This window comes from Crocuta crocuta, unplaced genomic scaffold (genome assembly GCF_008692635.1).
Source record: "Crocuta crocuta isolate KB4526 unplaced genomic scaffold, BGI_CrCroc_1.0 scaffold1, whole genome shotgun sequence".
Classification (NCBI taxonomy): Eukaryota; Metazoa; Chordata; class Mammalia; order Carnivora; family Hyaenidae; genus Crocuta; species Crocuta crocuta.
Genome location: NW_027527930.1, coordinates 7534503 through 7559656, shown reverse-complemented (window position 1 = coordinate 7559656; position 25154 = coordinate 7534503). Strand labels below are relative to the sequence as shown.

The following is a 25154-nucleotide window of genomic DNA, read 5'->3' as shown; positions in this document are numbered from 1 at the left end:
TCTGGGAGGAAGAAAAACAGCTCTTTATTTTTTTTTTTTTTTTTTAAGATTCAGTCCAAAGACTGACCTACATTTATTTCTTAAAAATAAAACTTCTTGATTACATAATACATTATAACTATAGATATTTTGGAAAAACACAGGAAATTATTAAAAATTACTCATAATCCCAGATTTCAGAACTACTCATTCTCAACATTTTTGGTATATCTCCTTTCAATTTCTTTGTTATGTATAATATATGTACATAATACATTTTTAAACATTTTCCTCAGCTTTATTGATGATGTAATTGAAAGACATCACTGTGTAAGTTTAAGGTGTACGGCACAGTGATTTGACTTACATATATTGTGAAATGATTACAATTAACATCCATCATCTCAAACAGGTATTTTAAAAAAGAAAAAAAATGGTTTTTCCCCTTGTGATAAGATATCCTCTCTTAACAACTTTAAAATGTGACGTACAGCAGTACCAGTCTAGTCATCATGCTTACTACACGTTACATATCCACTACCTATTTATATTATAAGTGGACACTTCTATCTTTTGACAGTTTAAAATAAAGTTGATATTACAGCCTGTACGCTGTTTTACATCATATTTTTACTTGCCACTGTAAGTACTTTCTCATATCTTTAAATATTTTTCAAAACCATGACTTTTAAGTTGTTTAGTGTTTCATAATATGGATATTATTTAACAATACTCCACTGTTGGACACTAAGGTTATATATAAATTCTGGCTACCATAACAATGTAAAAACTTTGTTCACAAATCTTTATATTTCCTTAGGACAAATATCTAAAAGTGTTATAACTAGGTTAACAGGCATGGGCATTTTTAAGGCTAGTAATACACACTATCCAATTGTCCTTCAGAAAAGTTCCAATTTATAATCTTACCATTAATTTATGAGTGTCCCTGTCTCAGCTCCCTTGAGGACATTTGAGTAATATCATTATAAAAAAAAGACAAAAACAAAAACCTGGGAATGAGCTGTACTCTGAAATATACTAAACAATCAGATGTACATAGCTAACAGCATCAATTACTCAGATAGCAGGAAGCAGAAATAAACATATTAAATCATTGTAATTTAGAAAAAAATACTGCCATTTTTTAATGCTCCTGCCCAACACCCTAACCCTATGTCACAAGAGTTTGTGAGTAATTAGTCACACCCTCCTCTATTCATGTAACACTTAACTTTATATAAAAGCAGAAAATATGCTCGTTAGAACTAATTCCTCATGTCATGTCTCCAGCTGCTCTGCAGGTCATCTCGGAGATATAGATAAGAGAGAGAGCTGCTGTGTCATCTTTTTAAATAAGATCTATGTGTAACTCAGGAGGGCTCTGATATACCAAACTAGTAAGCTAAAGTGGGTTCTGCCTTTTTCCGACTTTTCCTTACCATGCCATGCTTACCTGTTTCCATCCCTAAAAGAGCCATATTGCAAATGAAAACCCCCAGAGTTTATGAAAATGTCTTACCAGAGTCTTCAAGGTTCTGGTTTTTCTCACCTAAGTTATAAGAAGAAACTTATCCATTTTAATGATAAAACAAAATAAATCAGAACTCCTATACTTACAACAAACAATTTTTAGGAATTACAGCCATAAAGAACCACTTGGTACATCCAAGCTACTAACTGTAAGTGTTAGCCAGAGTCTAAATGCACCTAATTGGGCCGGACTCTTCCTCTGGCTCCTTTATAAAGAAAAATCATCACATATAACAAGTCTCTTGGGAATCTCAATAAGCTAGAAAAATGTCCATCTTGAAAAGAGTTAGCTGAAATCCCTGTGAAATGACCAGTGAAATATGTGGCTACAGTGGCCAATAAGAAGTGTTCCAAAGCAAGTCCTCAAGGGCATAAAATGCTTCACAGGAAGTATCTGCTAAAAATCAAATAAACTGTATGCTTAAGAAAAAGCCAGATGCTGTTCCCTCTTCAATGAAGAAAATTTATTGTAGCCACATGGGCCAAACACATAATAAGGAACTTAAATGCAAAGAAGTGATCTGAGGCCTATCACCATAAATGGAAACTTAGGGAGGAAAAGCATCTAATCACCTAGATATTTTAGTCAAATGATAGCAAATATCAGTATATTTGACAGATGCAAATGAGTAGCTTTTCTACTTTCATCCGGATGTGTGGTGCCACACAGGCAATTCTCAATGACTAAATACAGAACTATAAATAAGAGGCCCTCAGACCTGTCAAGAGCCACTTAGCTCTTCAGGTCTACTCCACTGAATGTTTCCATATTATTCAGATCTCCAAAGACCCAACCCCTCTCATCTGCAGGAAGGTAAGTTTCCCCAAAATAGGTTCTTGTTTTTCCCCCCTCTATTATCTGTCAAATTACTTCCCTTCTTATCTACAAAGTACTCTTTCTCCAGCTAAGAAGTGAATTTGCTTAACAGGAAAGAGCTTCTAAATATTAAATATCCATGTAAAGATTATTTTTAAAAATTAGAGCACACTTACCAGGGTTGTAGATATAGATGGGTTGATAATGTTCTGAAATACAAACACGTTTTCATTACCTAAATACTATGCTCAGATGCAAATAAATGTCAGGTTCACTTTATTTTTAAATGCTTAATAATAATAATGATTTAGCTTGGCTTACAAGAATACAGTAATGTGAGAAATTTAAGATTATAATCTCAAAACAAATGGATATGGATTTAATTACATGAAGAATTCATAGAAAAACTAGCCAGAAAGGCAGCTAGAAACAGACCTTTATTTTCAAGGTTTGTAACAAAGGAAATCTTCAAAAGGATCCACCCAAAGCATGCATTAGCCGAAAGCATTGTCTGGAAACCTTGGTTTAAATCTGTTCAAATTATCTGATAATACTATTCCTCCTAGAAATCCTGTTTATCTTCCCAAATTTTTCCCATGGTCCTCTGAAAAAATTATTTTTGTTACCTCCTCATTTTTCCCTGGGGAACAGGAGACAGACAAACTGTATTACCATTCTGTTCCCTCTGATTCTCTCCTTGAACCAAATGCACTCTATTTCTTCCCTTTGTCACTACCCCAGATGTTATTTCCTAAGATATCAAAATATAAGAATATGAATCCAGCTCTGTGCATAGGAATCATGTAGGCGCATTTGCAAGTCCTTAAGCTCCTACATGGACAGGCTAGGGTGAGAGTAGTATGGTTCCCTGCATGCCCAGGGCAAATGCTGTGTTTGAGAGAATGGCCCCAGGTGCAGCCAGTGGTGGAGAGCAAGCAGCAGAGGCTCCTGGGCCCTCCTCCTGACAAGATGGTGGTGGTGGTGGTGGTGGTAGCTGTAGCAGCACAACTCAGCCTTGAGAAAATGGTGGCTGACATATGACAATATGGTGGGGTAGCTCTGACCCATACCTGGGAGAGTAACACTGATAAAATTCCCATTACAGAGATAATACTTTAAAAGTGTATCTTACCCATGTTCTCAACACAATTTTCAGTTTTTAGTCCTGAAACAGGAAGATATAGCTTCGTTAGACACAATCTGCCTTAGTAAAGATTTCAAAATGGTTTTATGGCTACTGCTAATCTAATTTTTCAGCTTTCATCTATCAGATCCATAATTTGGTAGGGTTCAAAATGCAGAACAATTACATTTTTGTATTTATATTACAGCCACCAAACAACAGCATGATCTTTGATAAAACATCTAATGTTCCTGGAATTCAGTTTCCTTATCTGTATCTTTTATAGGGAATCTGCTTCAAATGACCTCGAAATGCCCATCCAAGGCTAACATTTTATGATTCTATTTTATGATTCGTCTGCAAAAGTTAGGAAAAAATTTACCCATCTGTTCAATTAATCTCTTCAGATACTAAATGGCCTCAACAGCAAACTTATCCTTTGACTATGACAATTCCTATTCACTTTTGAAAGAGAATCTCAATCAGATCTTCTAGATCCTTGAATATATAAAGAAAAATCCTTCACATTCATATAAGGCAACAAGTTGGTCTACCCCAAACATTAACCTATGGTCTATTCCAGAACACTGATCTATATATATAAGAAAATCCACAGTTTTTGGAGACCAGGAATATGGCACCTATCAGTGTATCTTTATAAGGTCCTAGTCCCTCTCTTTGAAGTTGCCCTATAAAAAGTCACCAGCGTTGCAGTGACTCCTCTGACATACATGACATACAGGGAAACCTGTTAGCCTGCCCAACCATGGTTAAGGCAAGAACTTCAGTGAGAGGACTTTTAGATTTGGAGCCAGCATGAAACACGGAGGGCTTCCTAGGATGCAACATGAGGATTTAGAGTCCTATGGTCTCTTTTCCATGCCCGGCTAACTCACTAATCTAATCTGAATATCTAGCTACCTGAGGATGAATCTCTCCATCTAAAATGGGGGGATCCCTAAGAGGCTGGCTTCACTACGAAGAGACGTGATTTTCCATAATCTGCTCTCAAATCCTGTACCATCTGTGTGGAGTTTGAACCAAAAATCTAGGTGACTGGATCCAGTTTCTACTGGTCAAGGAAATGGTAGGGATCTGTTCAAATCTGAATGGTGCCCTGAGGCTAACCTCAGGAGTCTGGCTAGTCTAGAATTATTATTATTATTTTTTTTTTGGTTTATTTACTTATTTTGAGAGAAAGAAGGCAGAGACAGAGAGACAGAGACAGAGCGCGCACGTTGGGGAGGGGAAAAGAGTGGGTGAGAGAGAATCCCAAGCAGGCTCCACAACATCAGCTGCAGAGCCCAACATGAGGCTTGTGCCCACAAACCGTGAGATCATTACCTGAACCAAAACCAAGAGTCAGACACTTAACAGACAGAGCTATGCAGGTGCCCTTAGACTAGAAATTAAAAAAAAAAAAAAAACAGTCTAGAGACTAATACAAAATACTGTCTTAGCAGGAAGTGAGTAGGTGCAAGCCTTACCCAGAGGGCTTAGGTGAGGGTGAGGTAAAGGTGAGGGAAGATGTGGATAAGAAAGCAATTGGTATAATAGAAAGATTCAGCCAGGGGACTAGACATTGGGGAATTTTAAAGCTTTTATCTTTCATCTGTACCACACCTCAGAGTATATTTCTCAAAGTGTAGTCTTCTAATCACATACTTCAGAATCATCTGGATGCTTATTAATAAGTGCACCAGGGCCCTAGCCAGGACTACTGATATAGAATTTCTGGGGAGTGATGCCTTATATTCTGCATTTTAAGCAAGAAGTCCAAGTGATTTTTAAGCAAAAAAATTTTTGAGAGCCTCCTCAGTAATAGAGGATGGATCTCCTTTAATGTTTAACACAAATCCATTTATTCAAGACTGCATTTCTCTTCCCTATTTGACTCTGATTTTAATTTTCCATTAGTTTTTCAGCAGCAGCAAAGAGTAAACTATTTTAGGTTAAAAGAGAGAGACTGGTACAGAAATAAACGAGAGAAAGCACAAATACGTAGAAAATGAAAGAAGGGACTATAACCACAGATTTGGTAGGTGTAAAAAAAAAAACCACGGGACTACTGCGACCAGCTTTATACCAATAAATTTGAAATACAAAACAAATGCCTAGAAAGAGAGAACTTATTAAAACTTAAGAATGAATAAAAACTTGAATGATACTTAAACTATTAAGTAGTTTAAATTTTTTCCACAAAGAAAATACCAAGATAATTTGCTTTTAACAGAGTACTAAAGAGGAGGGAGCTGCAGAGACAGAACTCCAGAGGTCTTCAAAGGGTTTCCTTTGAATACTGAGCAAAATACTGATCAACTTATATGATCAGGTATGAGGAAACAACCTGAGGCCACGGAAGGAACCCATGAGAACAAGAATGGTGGCTATTCCCACCAGTCACACTGGAAAACCTTTTAAGGTGTCATTTTAGCAGAGAACTCTACAGTAAGAAGACTCAGAAACAATACAGACAACAGCAAATAAAGCCCTCTCAGGAGTTTCCTTTCTCCTTCAGATCCCTAGAAATTACAGATGTCTGTGACCAAACTCATAGCTGATTAGAATTTCCAGCAACAAGACTAAGGCAGTATTTGCTGATAACTAGGTTTCTGCACAAAAGCATTTCCTCCCTTTGCAGGGAAAGAAAAGTCATGTCTCTCCAACCCAAGATCTTATCATGCAATGGGCTCTCCCTGAATTTAAGTTCCAATGACGGTAAGATAAAACTCCCAAAATTCCATTGTCACATGGAAATTTTACTTCCAATTAAGGGCCAAACGTGGCTCCTAAGGGCTTGACCACTTTCACAAACAAGTGGCTGTTTCCAAAAAGTGGTGGAGGTGTCCCTGAATGCTATAGCAAATTCACAGGGCTACCAAGGGATATTTTAAAATTTCAGGACAAACGCAGATGTACTTGGTATCTGTCAGACACAGCATGAACTACTAGCTTGAAGTGAAACTCAGTTTCAAAGTTATACCATGTCAACATTCCGTTGATGACATATTTGCAAGGCTGCGTTTTCAGCAATTCTGATAAAAAACAAACATATGTGAAAAATCAGTGTGGATCAGGAAATAAGGTGGTATCTAGTATGATTCCAGAGTCTGACAAGCTGTGCAGTGTTAAATAGGCACCTATATCCCATTAGCAAATTACTGCGGTTAAGAATAAAATAATATTGGGGTACCTGGGTGGCTCAGTCGGTTGGGCATCCGACTTCGNCCCCCCCCCCCCCCCGCTCGTTCTCTGTCTATCTCAGAATAAAGACATAAAATTTTTTTTAAAAAAGAATGAAATAATATTTAGAAAATTGTTTATGTATATTACTTTTCAAACAGTTACTAAGATGCTAGAACATAAACACTGAGTTGTTTGACTTAATAAACAGAACTTTTAGGTATTTCTTTTAGCATATGGACATTGTCAAAACAATTAGGACAAGACTAGGGATACCATGAACTGAGAAAATCTGAGAACCTCTGCATTAGACTACACAAAAGCATTAAATACTCCTCTACCCAAACTACTGGCTCAACAGAGACCTTACCTACAAGACTTCATACCTGAAAAGACAGCACAGTTCTCTAATAAAACAGCCTTCCCCCAGGCTGGGCACATCCAATGAAGTGCTGCATCCATCCATTACGATAACTCATTCATTGCCGTGGATGCTCTTGTGAGGAGCTGAACTCCAAATGGTGATCCTTGTAGTAAGTACACTACCCTGAGACTTACTGAAATCTACCTCTATATATGTTCATGTGCCAACTCTAATGCTCTAGACTGTATGATCAGGCCCCTGAGACATGAGAACTAGATTACTAAAGATAAAGCTATATGCCAAAAGACACATGAAACGATGCTCAACATCACTCATCATCAGGGAAATACAAATCAAAACTACACTAAGATACCACCTCATGCTGGCCTGAGTGGCTAAAATGAACAAATCAGGAGACTATAGATGCTGGAGAAGATGTGGAGAAACGGGCACCCTCCTACACTGTTGGTGGGAATGTAAACGGGTGCAGCCACTCTGGCAAACACTGTGGAGGTTCCTCAAAAAAATTAACAGAAGAACTCCCCTATGACCCAGCAACAGCACTGCTAGGAATTTACCCAAGGGATACAGGAGTGCTGAGGCATAGGGGCACATGTACCCCAATGTTCACAGCAGCACTTTCAACAATAGCCAAATCATGGAAAGAGACTAAATGTCCATCAACTAACGAATGGATCAAGTGGTTTATCTATATAATGGAATATTACATGGCAATGATAAAGAATGAAATCTGGCCATTTGTAGCAACTTGGATGGAACTCGAAGGTGTTATGCTAAGTAAAATAAGTTAGGCAGAGAAAGACAGATACCATATGTTTTCACTCATATGTGGAACAGGAGAAACTTAATAGAGGACCATAAGGGAGGGGAAGGGGAAAAAAAACAGCTAAGGAGAGGGAGGGAGGCAAACCATAAGAGACTCTTAAATACTGAGAACAAACCAAAGGTTGATAGGGGGTGGTAGGAGAGGAGAAAATGGGTGATGGGCATGGAGGAGGGCATTTGTTGGGATGAGCACCGGGTGTTATATGGAAACCAAGTTGACAATAAACTATTAATATAAAAAAAAGAAAGAAAAATGCCTGTTCATGTCTTTTGGGGTACGGAGTTTGATAAGTTATTTAGAAATTTTGGATACTAATTCTTTATCAGATGTGACATTTAAAAATATCCACTCCTATTCTGTAGATTACCTTTTTTTGTTGATTCTTTCCTTCATTGTGCAGCCTTTTTACTTGATGAAATCCCAATAGTTCATTTTTGCTTTTGTTTCCCTTGGCTACAGAGATGTGTCTAGTAAGAAGTTGCTGTGGCCAAGGTCAAAGAGGTTGATGCCTGTGTTCTCTAGCATTTTGATAAGGTTTCCTATCTCATACTTAGGTCTTTTATCCATTTTGATTTTTGTGTATGGTGTAAAAAAGTTGTCCAGCTTCATTCGTCTGCATTTTGCTGTCCAATTTTCCCAACACCATTTGTTGAAGAGTTGGTCTTATTTCCATTGGATACTCCTTACTTTGTCAAAGATTAGTTGACCATATAGTTTTGGTCCACTTCCAGGTTTTCTATTTTATTCCATTGACCGAAGTGTCTATTTTTGTGCCAGTACCATAGTGTCTTGATGACTACAGCTTTGTAATATAGAGTGAAGTCCAAAATTGTTACGCCTCCAGCTTTGCTTTTCTTTTTCAAGAAGTGCTTTGGACTCTAAGGGTATTTTGTGGCTCCATACAAATTTTACAATTCTTTGTTCTAGCCCTGTGAAACACACTGGTGGTATTTTGATAGGGATTACATTAAATGTGTAGATTTCTTTGGGTAGTAAAGACATTTTAACAATATTTGTTCTTCCAATTCATGATCATGAAATGTTTTCCATTTCTTTGTCATCTTCAATTTCTTTCATAAACTCTCTAGTTTTCAGAGTACAGATCTTTAACCTCTTTGGTTAGATTTATTCCTAGGTATCTTTGGGTTTTCTGTACAATTGTAAATGGGATTGATTACTTGGCTTCCTTTCATTCTGCTTCATTATTGATGGATAGAAATGCAACAGATTTCTGTATGTTGATTTTATGTCCTGCAACTTTGCTAAATTCATGTATCAGTTCTAGCAGTTTTTTGGTGGTCTTTTGGGTTTTCTACAGAGTATCATTCAATGCGAATAATACTAGTTTGACTTCTTACTCGCTAATTTGGATGCCTTTTATTTTCTTCTGTTGTCTGGTTGCTGAGGCTAGGACTTCCAGTACTATCTTAAATAACAGGATTTGAGAGTGGACTTCTCCTTCCTATTATGGAGCTTAGAGGAAAAGCTCCTTGGTTTTCCTCATTGAGGATAATATTAGCTGTGGGTCTTCTTACCTATATGGCCTTCATACTGTTGAGGTATATTCCATCTATCCCTACTTTCTTCAGAGTTTTTATCAAATATGGATACTGTATTTTGTCAAATGCTTTTTCTGCATTTATTGAGAAGTTAATGTAGTTCTTATCCTTTCTTTTACTAATGTGGTGTATCACATTATTTGATTTGTAGATACTGAATCATTCCTGCAGCCCAGGAATAAATCCCACTTGACTGTAGTGAATGATTCTTTTAATGTGCTGTTGGACTTGATTTGCTAGTATCTTGTTGAGAATTTTCTCATCCAGGTTCCTCAAGGATGAATTCCCTGTAATTCTCCTTTTTAGTGGTGTCCTTGTCTGGTTTTGAAATTAAGGTAAACGTGGCTTCACAGAAGGAGTTTTGAAGTTTTCCTTCTTTTTTTTTTTTTTTTTTTTTTTTTTGGAATAGTCTGAGAATAAGAGGTATTGACTCTTCTTCAAATGTCTGGTAGAATACCCCTGGGAAGTCATCTGGTCCTGGGTTCTTGTTTCTTGGGAAATTTTTGACTACTGATTTACTTCTTTGCTCGTTATAGGTCTGTTCAAATTTTCTATTCTTCCTGTTTCAGTTTTGGTAGTTTGTATATTTAGGAATTTATCCATTTCTTCCAGAATGCCCAATTTGTTGGCATATAATTTTTCATAACATTCTCATAGTTGCTTGTATTTCTGTGGTGTTGTGATATCTCCTCTTTCATTTGTGATTTTATCTATTTAGGTCCTTTCTCTTTTCTTTCTGAGGAGTCTGGCTAGGGATTTATCAATTTTGTTTATTTTTTCAAAGACCTAACTCTTAGTTTCATTCATCTGTTCTACTGGGATTTTTCTTCTATATCATTTTTTTAATCTTTATTATTTCCCATCTGCTGGCTTTTCTAGGCTTTAATTTACTGTTACTTTTCTAGCTCCTTTAAGTGTAAGATTAGGTTGTGTTTTTGGATTTTTCTTGCTTCTTGATGTAGCCCTGTATTGCTATATACTTCTCTCTTAGGACCACCTCTGCTGCATCCCAAAGGTTTTGAACTGTCATGTTTTCATTTTCATTTACTTTTTAAATTTATTTTTTAATTTCCTGGTTAACCCATTCATTTTATAGTTGGATGTTCTTTAACCTCCATGTATTTGTGGTCTTTCCAGATTTTTTCTTGTGGTTGACTTCAAGTTTCATAGCACTGTAGTATGAAAATATGTATGGTATGATCTCAATATTTTTGTACTGGTTGAGGCCTGATCTGTGACCCAGGATGTGATCTACTCTGGATAATGTTCCCTATACACTCAAAAAGAATATGTATTCTGCTGCTTTAGGATTAAATGTTCTGTATGCATCTGTTAAGCCCATCTGGTTCACTGTGTCATTCAAAACCATTGTTTCCTTGATTTTCTGCTTACATGATCTGCCCTCTCTGTAAATAGGGTGTTGAAGTCCCCTGCTATTATGGTATTATTATCAATAAGTTTATGTTTGTGACTGATTTATACATTTGGGCAATTTGAAGTTTGGGGCATACATATTTACAATTGTTGGATAGACCACTTTATTATGATATGGTGCCCTTCATCTCTTTTTACAGTCTTTGGTTTAAAATCTAGTTGGTCTGATATAAGTATGGCTCCTCTGGCTCTCTTTTGACCATGATAAATGGTTCTCCAACCCCTCACTTTCAATCCGGATGTGTCTTTAGTTCTAAAATGAGTCTCTCATAGGCAGCATATTGATGGGTCTTAATTTTTTTATGCAATCTGATATCCTATGTCTTTTGATTGGGACATTTAGTTGATTTACATTCAGAGTAATTATTAGGTAAGACTTTAGTGCCACTGTACTACCTCTAAAGTCACGGTTTCTGGAGATTTTCTGTTTCTTTCTAGTCTTTGTTGCTTTTAGTCTTTCCCACTCAACAAGTCCCCTTTAGTATTTCTTGCAGGGCTGGAATAGGGGTCACATACTCCTTTAGTTTTTGTCTGAGAAACTCTTTATTTTTCTATTTTTAATGACAGCCTTGCTGGATAAAGGATTCTTGGCTGTATATTTTTCCCAGTCAGCACATTGAATATATCATGCCACTCCCTTCTGGCCTGCCAAGTTTCTGTGGAGAGATCTGTTGCTAACCTTATTTGTTTTCCCTTGTAGGTTAGAGGTTTCTTTTCCCTTACTGTTTTCAGGATTCTTTCCTCATCTCTGTATTTTGCAAGTTTTACTATGATATGTCCTGGTGCTGGCCTGCTTTTGTTGATTTTGATAGTAGTTCTCTGTGCCTTCTGGATTTGGATGTCTTTCTTTCCTCGGATGTTGGAAGTTTTCAACTATAATATGCTCAAATAAACCTTCTGTCCCTTTCCCCCTCTCTTCTTCTGGGACTCCTATGATACAAATGTTATAATACTTTATGGAGACACTGAGTTCTGTAAGTACATATTTATGATCTAGTAATTTCCTTTTCCTTTTCTTTTCAGCTTCATCATTTTCTATATTTTTATCTTTTTAAAAATGTTTATTTATTTTTAAGAGAGAGAAAGATGGCATGAGCAGCAGAGGAACACAGAGACAGCACATGCGAGAGACAGAAAGATATGAAGCAGACTCAGTGCTGAAAGCAGAGAACCCAGTGCAGGGCTTGAACTCATGAACTGTGAGATCATGACCTGAGTTGAATTCCCACACTTACCTGAGCCACTCAGGCACCCCAATTATTTTATCTTCTATATCACTTATTCATTCCTCTGCTGCTTCTCCATCCTTGTTGTCATTATAGTCTATTTAGCATACTGGTTATCACATTTTTTTTTTATTCAGGTTTGACTAGTTTTTAGGTCTTTTGATCTCCATGGTAAAGGGCTCCCTGCTGTCTTCTATACTTTTCTGAAGCTCAGTTAGTACCCTTATGAGTGTTGTTTTAAATTCTGGTTCAGGCTTATTACTTATACCTATTTTGATTAGATCCCTGCTCATGACCTCTTCTTGTTCTTTCTTTTGGGATGAGTTCCTCCAACTTGTTTTGTTTAGCTCTCGGTCTTCTGTGTGTTAGGGAAGCCTAACTTCCTGCTCCTGAGACTAATGGCTATTAAGAAGTCCTATGCTGTCCAGGGCTTCAGGATACACTTCAGGAAATATTTTTGGTATATGCTGTGTGCACTCTGTTGTGTTTTGGTTGTTCTTTTCCTTACGTCAGTTCTCTGCAGTTACTCCTTGCCTGCAGTGGGAAGTGTTTGGCCTTGTCCAGTGGTGTGGAAAGTTTTAACTATGTGTGTTTTGATCTGCTTGTTAAAAAAGGCTAGATCCTATTTCCCCTAAAGCTAAAGCTTGCAGCATTCTATGGTTAGGAGATTTGGTACTTGTGCTGGTCTTCAGGGACAGGGGCNAGGGGAGGGAAGGAGAAGCACCTTCAGAGTACAGGGAGGCAGGGCTTGGGATAAGCAGCTCAAACCTTCAGTGTGATCACTGTGCCTCTCTCTGAAGCCCACTGGTGCTGATAGGAAGGGTTAAAAATGGTGTCAGCCTGTTCTCATCCCCAGAGAGGGGAGTTTGCACCTGCTGCTGTTCAGGAAGGCCTCACAGAAGAGCAAACAATCTCCCTTCTGGTGTCCCAGGGTTCCATCAGATACCTGCCTTCACCTTGTCTAAAACAGCCTTTTTTTTTTTTTTTTTTTTACAAATATTTTANAGCTTTGTAGTAGAGGCTAAAGTCTGGGATGGTGATACCTCCCGTAAAACAGCCTAGTTTTAATTATTTCTTTGAGAGGTTTAGCTCCTGAGATCCCATTAGCTGTTTCTAGATAGCAGTAGAAGATCCTGGTTAGATTCCAGTTTAGCATTAAATCTATACAATCATTTGCAGTGGACTTTGGCACAGCTCTCCAAACAAATACTGCATGTGAACCTCCACAAATGTCTCCCCTTGTGGCTGGTTTGTACATTAACTTGCTGTGCAGCCTCTGCCTGGCCTTGTGGGGAGGCACACAGCAGTGTGCATATTCCTCTCCTCCCTCCTTACAGGAGCTCATATTGCACTTCCACATGCATATCTCGGCCCTAGCTCCTTCTTAATCAACCCAAAGGCTACATCCATTTTGTTCTTTATAATCCAACTCACAAACAACTCTGTGGGTTCCACTGCCCATCTTTTGTCTATCAACCAGATACCAGTGATTGATCTGGCCTATAGCTAATGCAGCCAGGGCTTCTGTATAGCCAGTGCCTCCACAAATAGCATTTGGTTGAATGCAACAGGAGCACCAAAAGTGCTTTCATTCTGGCAGCTTCATCTGGGTTTCTGGCTGTGATGTGCTGGTTTAGGCGAATAGGTTTTGGGGTGGGTGGTGGAGTCCTAATTTGTAGTGTTCACTGATTTCCATGGTAAAACTTTCAACGATGGTCAATTTCAAACTCCGGGGATATATGAGGAACTGGGAAGAGATGTATGCCCCCAATCAGATCCCAAGAGCTGGTATGAGCCAGCTCTAACTGGCTTGGTTTTGGGGCAGGTCTACTGTATGGCTGGTGAGGGGAATGGGCACGTTTTCTCTCAATACAAATTTACTCGTTCCCATCTTCATCTGTCCTCTCAAGCTGAACAGTTAGTTTCACTCACTTGCAACTCAGGTCCAGGACTAGGGTAAGGCAAATGAGGTGCCTATGAGTGCAAAATTTAAAAGGCACTCATCTTAGAATCATCCAAGTTTGCAGATGGTACAAGTGTATGATCCTAAGAAAAAGGACCTTTCTTAAATTTTGTGCCCCAGGCACCTCAATTACCACACAGCTTCTGCCATTAAATCATAAGTAGATCAGCCTCTCACCTGGCATGATGTCTTATCAGTGCTTCCCTACCTGTTCTTTTTTATGTCATAGTGCCTTGGACATACTGAGTCCAAGTCTAAAAGTCTCTACCACTTCTGAGGCCCTACTGTAATACTCATTCTGCTTGATCAGTGGCTCTGGTTTGGGGTTCAGCAAGACAGTCACACATCTAAGACCCAAAAAGGCTCTCTTCCCACCTGTTTACTCAGTTTGGCAGAAGAATGCAAGGCAAGGAACACTGTGCACTATTTAGCAGCAGGGCAACATCAGATACATCCCTTCAGCGCAAGTCCTCACAGCAGTCCAGGGATATTCTTTAACTCCCAGAATGATAGCTGGTACAAGGAAACACGTTTATACAGGTGGGTGCAGGAACCGTTCTAGTTTAGTGGCCTCGTGCCACATAAAGACGATGGTATCTCTGAGACCAGTCCATGAGTGGTTTCAGGACTCAGCAAGAAAAACACCTGGGTATGTCATACCACATTCAGAAATGCACAAAACTATGGCTTCCCCCAAGTATTTATAGTTTATTCACAACCCTCCCAGCTCAGATGCATTTTACCAATCAAGGGCTATGTTTACCCTTATACATGTGTTACCTGTTTACACAGCTGCCATTCCACTTTCAGGAGATGACAGAGAAACAGTACTAGAAGATTTACAGGAGGTCATTTACACAGGAGAAAGGAAAAAGGGTTTTGTTAACCTTTCATTGATAAACACTGCACCACATTATCATGAAATTTCAGAATGCTGGGGATAAAGAAAACATTCTAAAACCATCCAGAGGAAAAAAAATAAGGTCTTACTCAAAGTTTTAGTAATTAGAATGGCTTCACACTTTTTAACAGCAGCACCAGAAACCAGAAGACAATTGAAGAGTAACTCCAAAATTCCAAGGAAAATAATTTCCACAAAAGAAATACAAACCTACACAAACTATTTTTCAAGCCTACAAGTAGATTTTTCAGGCGTGTAACATCTTAAAAATCTCCCTCAATGTCCCTTTTCTCAGAAAACTTTTAGAGAACCCAAACCCCTGCCAAACAAAGGAGTAATTCAAAAAAGAGAGACAAGATATGGGAGACTCCTCACAAGGAAGAAGCAAAGGAAAGTCTCAAGAATTGTAAAGAGAGATTTTAGCTAAAGAGTACATCACAGAGCTATTTGATGGGAGAATCCAGAAGGAGTATATTCCAAAACAAACAAACACCCCATAAGAGTATCTGATATGTCTAAATGTATTAAGAAAAGATTTATATTTCAGAACACCTGGGTGCCTCAGTCGACTGAGCATCCAACTTTGGCTCAGGTCTCACGCTTCATGTGTTTGAGCCCCACGTCTGGCTCTGGGACAGCGTGGAGCCTGGCGCCTGCTTCGGATTCCGTGTCTCTCTCTCTCTGCCCCTCCCCTGCTCATGCTCTGTCTCTCTCTCTCAAAAATAAATAAACATTAAAATAATTTTTAAATAACAAAAAAAGAAGAGATTTATATTTCTAAGGATTAGGGGTGAACTAAAGAAACAAAAAAACTCATACAACTAATACCTCTGGGATAAAAGAGGTATTTAAAAAGGTACCAGTCTTTACTACAATGGGAGACTGGAATGGGAGAAATGCACACTGACGAGGAGGATGGTGGTTATCATATATGTTTGGTTTACTTATATAACAGCTATTTCAAACTCCTTTCTCTCTTGCCTCCCTACACTAGAGAATAAAAGCTAAATTACCTCCATTCCATGAGTTTCTTCAAGTTACAGATTACCAAGTAGCTGTTCTGGTAAATGATATATATTCAGAAATCTACTAGCAGTTTCTGGGAAAGCTTTTACTTTCCTTATTAAATAGGCAGATTTAGCTGCCATCCAGATCCCTTTCCTTTCTTTCTTGAACGTGGACTGATGGCTACAGCTGCAACAGTCACACTGAAAATACAAAGCCATAAACCCAACATGCTAAGATTGGTGGAACAGAAAGATAAAAGAGTCTTACTTACTGATGATGTAACTGATGAGGTATAAAAATCTAACAACCAAGAGATAACATTCTGAGGCCTGTTTTTAAAAACTTTGGCTGAAAAATTAAAAATAGATGCCACTGAGGAGTGAAAATTGGGGACAGGGAGCAGTGGGGCATGGAGTTGCTATTTTTCATAAGCCTTACAAGTAGGATTATGGCCCAGGTACTTCTTTGTTGGCGCAAATGTTCTACACATTTTGTTTAGCAGTGTCCTTAGCATGTACCCATCAGATACTACTAGTAGCAACTAGGGTAACTGTGATAGTTAAAAATTCTAATTATTGCCAAATGACCCTGCAGGACAAAACTGCCGCCGACTGAGAACCAGAGTCTTAACAGTATTTTATTTCTTTAACTTTCTAGAATGCTAGAAATGTATTCTTTTGATAAAATTACATGACAGGGAAAAAAAATCCTAATAATATGAAAGGAGCTAGACTGAAGACCATCAGCATCATTTCCTAAAACACCTCGCAGTTTCTTTCCTGACCTTTCCCTGGGTCTAAGAATCCCACTCCTTCCCTTCCAGACAAGCATAGAGAAAACAGAGACACTTACCACCTAGAAACGCACACTCGTAATGGCTGCAAGTCTTGTTTGTGCTTTGAAGGATAAGGTTTTTGCTGGCACCATCCTGTGACACATTAAAAATCTCATTCAGAGGTATTAAAATAATTCTTTCATTTTCTTTATCAAAAAATTTGTCAATGGCAACTCCAAAGCACGTGTGGATGGTCAACAGAATGTCTTGGTCATTAGGAGCTTGAGGTTTGGCTGAATATGCCAAAGTGAAATGGCCCAATCTGGCTTGGTTTAGACCTCCAAATGTAAATGAGGTGTCCTGGCTTATACTATACACCACATTTTTGTAACTTTCGTCACAAGGTCTTCTCAGCAACTGGAGGGCTTTTGTCAGATAAAAATGAAAAGCTTTGAACTGGAAGTCATAGATATAATCTTTTCGAGATAGACCAGCCATTCTCACAGCTTCATTGAACATATGGTAAAAAGGAGTCTGCTCTTGAGCTTCAGAAACATATGCCATCAGTGCTATTCCATGGTTATCTTTAAAACTCATAGGGAGAATGATCTGCGTCTTCCTGGCTTCCCATTTCGCTTCTGCATTTCCCCATACATCCTTTAGGAGTGCGTGGCTTGCTTTTTCCTCCTTGAGCAGCTGGGGAACATATTTGACTTCCATTCTGTCAGTGCATTTTAGGTATTCATCATCAAATGCATTTTCTGCCAGGTCTAACATTTCAGCCTTCACCTTCAAAGGAAAAGGAAAAGGAAATTAATACTTTTAAAATTAAGATATTTAGTATATATCATTTTCTCTCATGCCCTGCCTAGAATCTCTCCCTTGCTTAGGAACAACTTCGGACATGATTTTTATGTAGGAAGTATATCCATAGCTACTGATAACTTTTCTCAGCTGTGACCTATTTGTATGAAATAGTAAATGTGAGCAGTGTGAAGTATGGCAACAATTATGCCTGAAACTCATTCATCTGAATCTTATGGTGTAGAAGAAAGAATGAGCATGAAAGTGAAGAAATGAGTGGCAGTCCTGGTTTTGAACAATATTCTTAGCTCGATTTCCTCAACCCCTTAAGAATGCTAAATGAATCAAATATCACATGTGAAATACTGTACATGATAAATACATAATGTCAAGTATTATTCCTTTTCCCTTGTCTATGTGGTTTGAGTAGGACTGATTCTACATCTTTGGCTCCAATGATAACCAATGATGCAGGTTTAAAAATCAGGGTTGCCCTTCTCTGCCTGACTTATTTCGCTAAGCACATATAGGAGGCTTAGGAGGAACTTAACGGAGGACCATGAGGGAGAAGAAGGGGAGAAATGGTGGGGGAAAGGGAGAGAGGCAAACCATGAGAGACTCTTGAATGCTGAGAACAAACTGAGGACTGATGGATGTGGGGGGAGGGGGGAGATGGGCATGGAGGAGGACACCTGTGGGGATGAGCACTGGGTGTTATATGGAAACCAACTTGACAATAAACTTATTTGTAAAAATAAAATAAAATAAATAAAAATCAGGGTTGCAGAGGGGAGAAAAAAAGCTTTATTTCTCCATATTCATAAGCTCTAAAGATAATATTGGCTTGGGGGCAGCCAATAGTTATCCTTTTAGTTCCATGGAGAACCCTGTTTGTAAATAAAGCCAAAAAAAGGAAGGTTTGCAGAGCTAAAAGGTAGAGCTATGAGGCCCTGATAGCATTAATTAAGGACCTAGGTCTAGCTGTACCCGAAGACTGTATTCTACCTCAGTGATAACAATCAATAAATTCCCTATTTGCGTTAGCTAGTTTGAATAGTGTTTCTGTTATATACAACTGAAGAAGGCCTAATGTATCTTTAAATGGTACACCATAACATAATAAGCAGGGTGGTGTAATGTAATTAGCACTAGCCTGGAGCCAGACATATCTGTGTTCAAATTCCATAACTAGGTCTAGTTAGATATGGGAAAGTTACTCAACATTTTTGAGCTTCAATTTTTTTCATCTAAACATGAGAGTAAAGGAAATAATACCTTAACTGCAAGACTGTTGTGTGAAGAATTAATGATAAAATAAATATATGCAAAGCCTCTACTCACAATGCCTACCACATACTAAGCCTTCCACAAACTGTGGTTATCTTCATTATTTTATGATAGGAATACATGAAGTACTATACATTCCTCAAGGACAGGATTTATATCACATTTACCTTTTTAATTCTAAGGTTCTGGCATAGCAACTAGCAAAATATTCAAGCGAACTAAATAAGAACCCTGTACTCTGGCCTATGGATCAAAACACAGAATGAGCAAATATGCTATTTACACCATTTAAGGGATCTACAAATAAAAGGAAAATGCCCTTACCATTTTCTCTTTACACTATACTATACTTGCAATAGTACATTGGTTGTATAAACTGCAACCTAAATTGGAGACCTCAGTTGAAACTTTATAAAGATTCTTATTCAGGAGCTGTTAAAGTTGCATCCTCCACGTGAATAAGTCTTAAAAAGTGTGTGTGTGAATGAAAGTTTGTGGTGGGATGAGGGGAAGGAGTTAAGGGCAAGGAAAGAGAGAGACAGAGAGACAGAGATAGAGAGAAAGAGAAAGAGAGAGAGAAATTGATTTAAGAATAAGAAAGCAAAATAGATATCCTAGGCTGGCTGTTTGCTTCCTATCATCTCTCTTGTCTCCCTCACAAACTTCTGAAAGAAATGTTTATCCTTGCCATGTCCATTCATATCCCAATCCTCTCCAATCTGGCTTCTCATTCTATTCCTCCACCCAAACAGCTCTAAGGGACACCTCTTATATTCTTTTGAAGATCCAACATATTCTACTGGCCATTAAATGCTGCAATTTCTCAGGGCTACTTATTTTTTTAAGTCTCAGCTCTACTCTTAGGCAATTGTATACATGTCCATAGTTTTAATTATCATTGAAATACCTCTGACCTGTCCTTGTAAGTGCCAAACCTGTATTATCAACTGCCTACTTAGTAATTCCACTTGAATTGCTCCAAATCCTTCAACTGTTAATAGTCTAAGACCAAACTTATAATTTTACTGACTACAACCACCACCAACAACCTGGTCCATACACAGAGCCATCTATTCATTTTTGAGTTTTCCTAGGTGTCCTTCTCCCAGTCACCCTCTGGGGCCACTCCAACACTAAGACCTAACAAACTTCTCCAGAGTGTTCTGTATGCCAAGCACAAAGTGCTTATATATATTAATGAATTCATTTAATCTTCATGGCAACCCTGCGAGGTAGCACTGTTAATAGTCCCTTTTTAAGGATGAGGATACTAAGATAGACCTGTCTGAAATTGAGATTTGAAGCCAAGCAATCTGCCCTCAGAATCTGTCCTTTTAAATAGAATGTCCTGTTTCCAATGATAAAAACCACTAACACTGACACAGCCCTTTCAGAAGACTTTAATTTTCTCCTCGTAACAACTCTTATGAAAGGAAAGGCAGACAATTCATAACACCATTTTACAAATGAAGAGACTGTGCTAGCACCAGAAACTGTCTTTACTACTAGCCACAAAACAATCTTCTAGGGAAGTCCTTGAGACCCCTGAACTCCTAGGTCTATAGGTCAGTTTTCTTAAGTGAGAATCTGAGCTTCAGGAGATCAAATCACTGTCATCTCCTACCCAAGAAAGGTACTTTCCTCTGCAGCACAGAATGTACCACAGTGTATCTTGGGCACTGATGCCTGATTTATCTTCAAGAGTTCAATATATTATAAAATATCACACCATGAAACGACCTCCCACATTCCTCATATCATATCAGAGTAACATCATATCATATCCAGTATGTTCCAGTCTTTTCCGTATGCCTCTAACCAGTCTCCATGGGTCTAATTTTAGACATCCAGTCTTTCTGGCCCAAGGCCACAGTTGATTGTGTGTTCTGTACAGTGAGTGCCTTGAGCAGTGAAAAAGTTCACAGATGCCACCACCATTCAGGGACAACTGAATGGACATTAAGGGACATGTCCAAAAGGCTACATGAACACACTGATTATATTTTCTTCCTTTGATTCATCCACTGAAACAAAAGTCTGTACTAAGGAAATTTAATTACCTCAAATTTCCTACAAAAATATTACAAAAAATTTGGAAATGGGCTACATGTTCACAAAAAGAAACTGGTTAAACAAATTAGAGAACATTCACAGAACACACATGAAAATTATGTTACAAAAGAATGTTAAAAATGCATAGCAAAACCCCAGTGAGATACCACTTCATATCCATTAGAATGGCCATAATAATAAGAGGGGAAAAAGGGAAATTGTTGGCAAAGATGTAGAGAAACTGAACCCTCAGATATTGCTGGTGGGAATATAAAATGGTGCAGTCACAGCGGAAAACAATTTGGCAGTTCTCAAATACTAAAACATAAAGTTACCAAATGACCCAGCAAATCTACTCGTAGGTATATACCCAAGAGAACTGAAAGCATGTTCACATAAAAGTTCATGAAAATTCAGACCAGAATTATTCATTCATAAGAGCCAAAAAGTGAGAACCCAAATGTCTATCAATAAATAAATGGGGAAACAAAATGTGGCATAACCACATAATGGAATTATTCAGCTCTAAAAAGTAATGAAGTCTAGTATATGCTACAACATGAATAAACCTTGAAAACAATACACTAGGTGAAAGAAGCCCCACGAAGGGCCAGATACTGCATGATTCCATTCAGGTGAAATTTCCCTAACAGGCAAATCCAAAGAAACAAAAAGTAGATTAATGGTTGCCAGGGGATGCAGGGAAGAGGGAATTGGGACTGACTGCTAATAGCTACTGGGCTTCTTTTGGGGGTGATGGGAATGTTCTGTAATGAGATAATGGCGATGATTGTACAACATAGTGAAGTTATGAAAACCACCATACTATGCACTTAATTGTGCCTTTTTAATGACATGTGAATTATTCTTCAACTTAGAAAATCATACTGAAGTACAGGCAACAGAATATGCAATGATTCCACAGACAAGGGATCAGAGTATTAAATTCAAGAATAAAATTTTAATAATTTAACATACTTTAAAGTAGAGATTTCAAATCATTAGATGAATATTCAGTAGTGATGTAACAGCACAAACATGGTGGGGGAAGAAATTAAATGAGATACCAGTCTCATAGTTACATAAATATATGTTACAGAATGTTTAAAAATTCAACTGCAAACAAGAAAATCATGAAAATTTTATCAGAAAAAAAGAACACTAGCTGTGAGAAAATGGTCATTACATAGTTCAATAAAATACACATAACCAAACAGTGCCCTGTCATCTTATTTGGACCAAATACATATTTTAAGAATATTTAATGACAAAGACATTTGTAGCACAGTGGTAACTTAAAAAGCAAAGTATAAAGAATACTATGCACAGTGAACCCATTTTTCTAAATTACACACACACATGCATACACAGAAAAAAGTCAAAACGACTATACACCAACAGATTAAAAGTCTCTCCCTGAGTGGAGGGATTGTAGATGATTTGTACTTTCCTCTGTTTGCTTAACTTTAATTTTTTCAACTTTCTACTGTCAGCCTGTATCAAAGTGTAAAATGGAAAAATAAAAGCTACTTGTAAAAAAAAAAACTTTTTTACCTATTCTCTGCACTCTCATTTCCATCATCAACCCACATGGATGCCTCAGGCAACATTATATCAAGAGTTCCCATTCCAATGACCAAATACTTCCCATTGCAAACATTACCTGGAAAATGTCCATTAGAATCATAGCTGCCAGCAGCATGGTGACCATATTAAAATGTCCTGTCTTCATTTTTCTCTTCTAAATTAAAATGGAAACATTTCAAGTTAGTAGTCTTATAAAAGAGGTTTAGGAATATAGAGCAGAATGACACACTATATACATTTCCATTCAGGGTGAGAGTATCATGATGGTCAGGAAGTGATCATCAATAAATTTCCAGTCGCTGAAAGGGCCATTATATTTTGTCTGGTGGTCTAACATCCTCATTCTACAGGCGGGGAAACAAAAGCTCCAAGAAGTTTAGCAATTTGCTTAAGATTAAATCTGTCCATTTCCAGCTATGTCTCTTCTACCACAGATAGTCACTGGTAGTCATATTTCCCTCCTGTCTCTAAATTTCCCTTCAGCATACACAGGAAATAACACAAACTAAAAAACCACCATTTTAGACTGGTGATCTCCAAGTTCCCAGTTTCCAAAAGGTCTCCAGTAGGTATTGTCGATGCACATCATCCACTGTTTATAGTAAACCAAGTCACATCCATTTGGGTAGGATGGAGGGAATGATGAAGCCAGTAGTGGCACAAACCAGAGCATTACCAAGAGGTTCTCCTTCCCCCAAATATTTACATTCAAAGAAGCTCAAGGATAAAACAAGTGTTTTGCATACATTTCTGATGGTGGGAATGAAAATAAGAAAAAACTTGATAGGCAGCAATTCTAATAAAATTATACAACTTTACTGGCTTAATGCCCAATACCTGTCTCAATGTTTATGAGACTGAAAGGGGGTAAACATCAGGGTAAGAGGCCCTCAAGAGCTGAAGCTGTTCCAGTCATTAAATGAGTCAATTAAAGGTTGTCTACAGTTCCTCCCACATACCTACAACAAAGTTGACATTAATGGAACTGAAGTGAGATCTCTATTTTATCCTACCATTCGCCATATTCTGGCATCTGCAAATGGGAATGAAAAGCACAGGGGAAAATAAAATCTTCCCTTTGGCCCCAAATTCCTAGTTTTATTCAGGAGCAGTTTCTTTCACTAGAGATACTAAAATATACTAACAAAATGCCACGTTTGTGTTAAACCTCACTTTCTAAAAAAGACTTAAAATATAATACCTGACAGGTAATTGTCACAAGGCAGTAAGTGACAAGCAAGCTCTGAATTAGGGTTTCCTTGAAAATTCTTTACTTCCATAGTCTGAGTGTAAATAAGTCAAAATGTTTACCTGGCTTTTCTGCCTGTGGTGGAAGTTTAAATGATGCTAGGTCTCAAACTGCTTCCCCACTCTCTCAGTTGTGGTAAGCGTGTCTTCAGGATGGGAGGTTGTTGACGGTGAGAGCTGAGAAGGGAATGCTTTTCTTTTTATAAACACCCCCAGCAGTAGCTTGGCAGTGGCACATTACCCCATTTGTGTTCTGCTATTTATATCTGGCCCCCACACTATCCTTTGGAATCACTGCTGTTAACACATGAAATCTCCAAGAGGCTTGTAAAGCCACAGCAATTCCCTCTAACCACACAACATGTTCAGTTAGTTCCGAATCTTGTTGTAGGCTTCTCAGAGTGTGATCACCTCCCATTCCTAACCCTTTGACTCTGAGATGTCAAACTAAAGCAAGGATTTTACCCTAGCAAGATGGTTCACATAACTAAGGGGACTTTCTGTGTTAATCTCTGGCAATGATGACTGGCTATCACCATTCACTCACCCAGCTTACTATTTTTCAGGTACTGTGCCAGCTGCTGGGATACACAAGCACGTAAAACAAAGTACTAAAAAGTGCAATGTGATAAAACCCATTAAATATGCATACTTAACCAAAATACATGTTAAAAATCTAAGTGAGTTTTAGAAAAAGTCTAATGAGAACACTAAGAAGGTAAGGATGTGGTAATACTTGCAACTGTATTTCTCATCTGAGTATGGTACACATAGTAAGTATATTGACTGTAACACCGGAGAACAGTTTATGGACTCTAGAAAAAAACTGTGAAATGTCGTAGGAAATTTATGCATATATATATATCAAAATACATTAACAGAATTCATTGGATAGTATACTATGTATAATAGCCCCAAACTGGAAACCATCCAAATGACTAACAACAGTAGAACCGATACTTTGTTATATTCATACAATGGAATTTTGCATAGCACTGAAAATAAACTCTAACCATATGTAAGAAATGAGGATAAATCTTAACATTTATGCATTTAAGTGATTGCATGACAATTTATACAGAGTACGAAATCAAGCAAAACACATCTATCGCATTAGAGTCAGAATACTGGTTACTCTGAGTAGGAGGTAGTAACTTCAAGAGGAACAAGGAAAGCATTTAGGATGCTGGTTTTGGTTCTGGGTATTGACTACACAGATATATTCTGTTTGTGAAAATTACCAAGCTATATATTTATGTATGTTTTCCTCTATATGTATACATATATTATTACTCAAGTAAACATTTTAGATAAAGAGCATCCATTTTTTACAAAACCCATCTTTAATCTTCAGTCTTCAAAACCTCTAACCTCTTCCCACCCCACTGGCCAAGCAATTTAAGATATAATTTAACAGACTCCCAGCGACAGCATCATTTAAAAAAAAAAAAGTGTGGTCAGAAA

At 37.8% G+C, this 25154-nt stretch overlaps 1 protein-coding gene across 5 annotated transcripts in view; it reads right to left on the bottom strand.

The window, feature by feature from the left end:
- ART3 (ADP-ribosyltransferase 3 (inactive)) overlaps window positions 1–25154 on the bottom strand; it is a 148057-nt gene that overhangs the window by 6249 nt on the left and 116654 nt on the right. For 4 of the 5 annotated variants that reach the window (XM_077750460.1, XM_077750452.1, XM_077750446.1 and 1 more), the window contains exons 2-6: window positions 22519–22596; window positions 16790–17501; window positions 3462–3494; window positions 2506–2538; window positions 1502–1531 (exon numbers count right to left, since the gene is read on the bottom strand). In XM_077750460.1, the coding sequence (XP_077606586.1) occupies window positions 1502–1531; window positions 2506–2538; window positions 3462–3494; window positions 16790–17501; window positions 22519–22587 (877 nt within the window). In that variant the 5' untranslated portion in view covers window positions 22588–22596. Of the gene's footprint in view, window positions 1–1501; window positions 1532–2505; window positions 2539–3461; window positions 3495–16789; window positions 17502–22518; window positions 22597–23753; window positions 23868–25154 lie in introns of all 5 variants that reach the window. The other variant, XM_077750439.1, reaches the window with a different exon arrangement.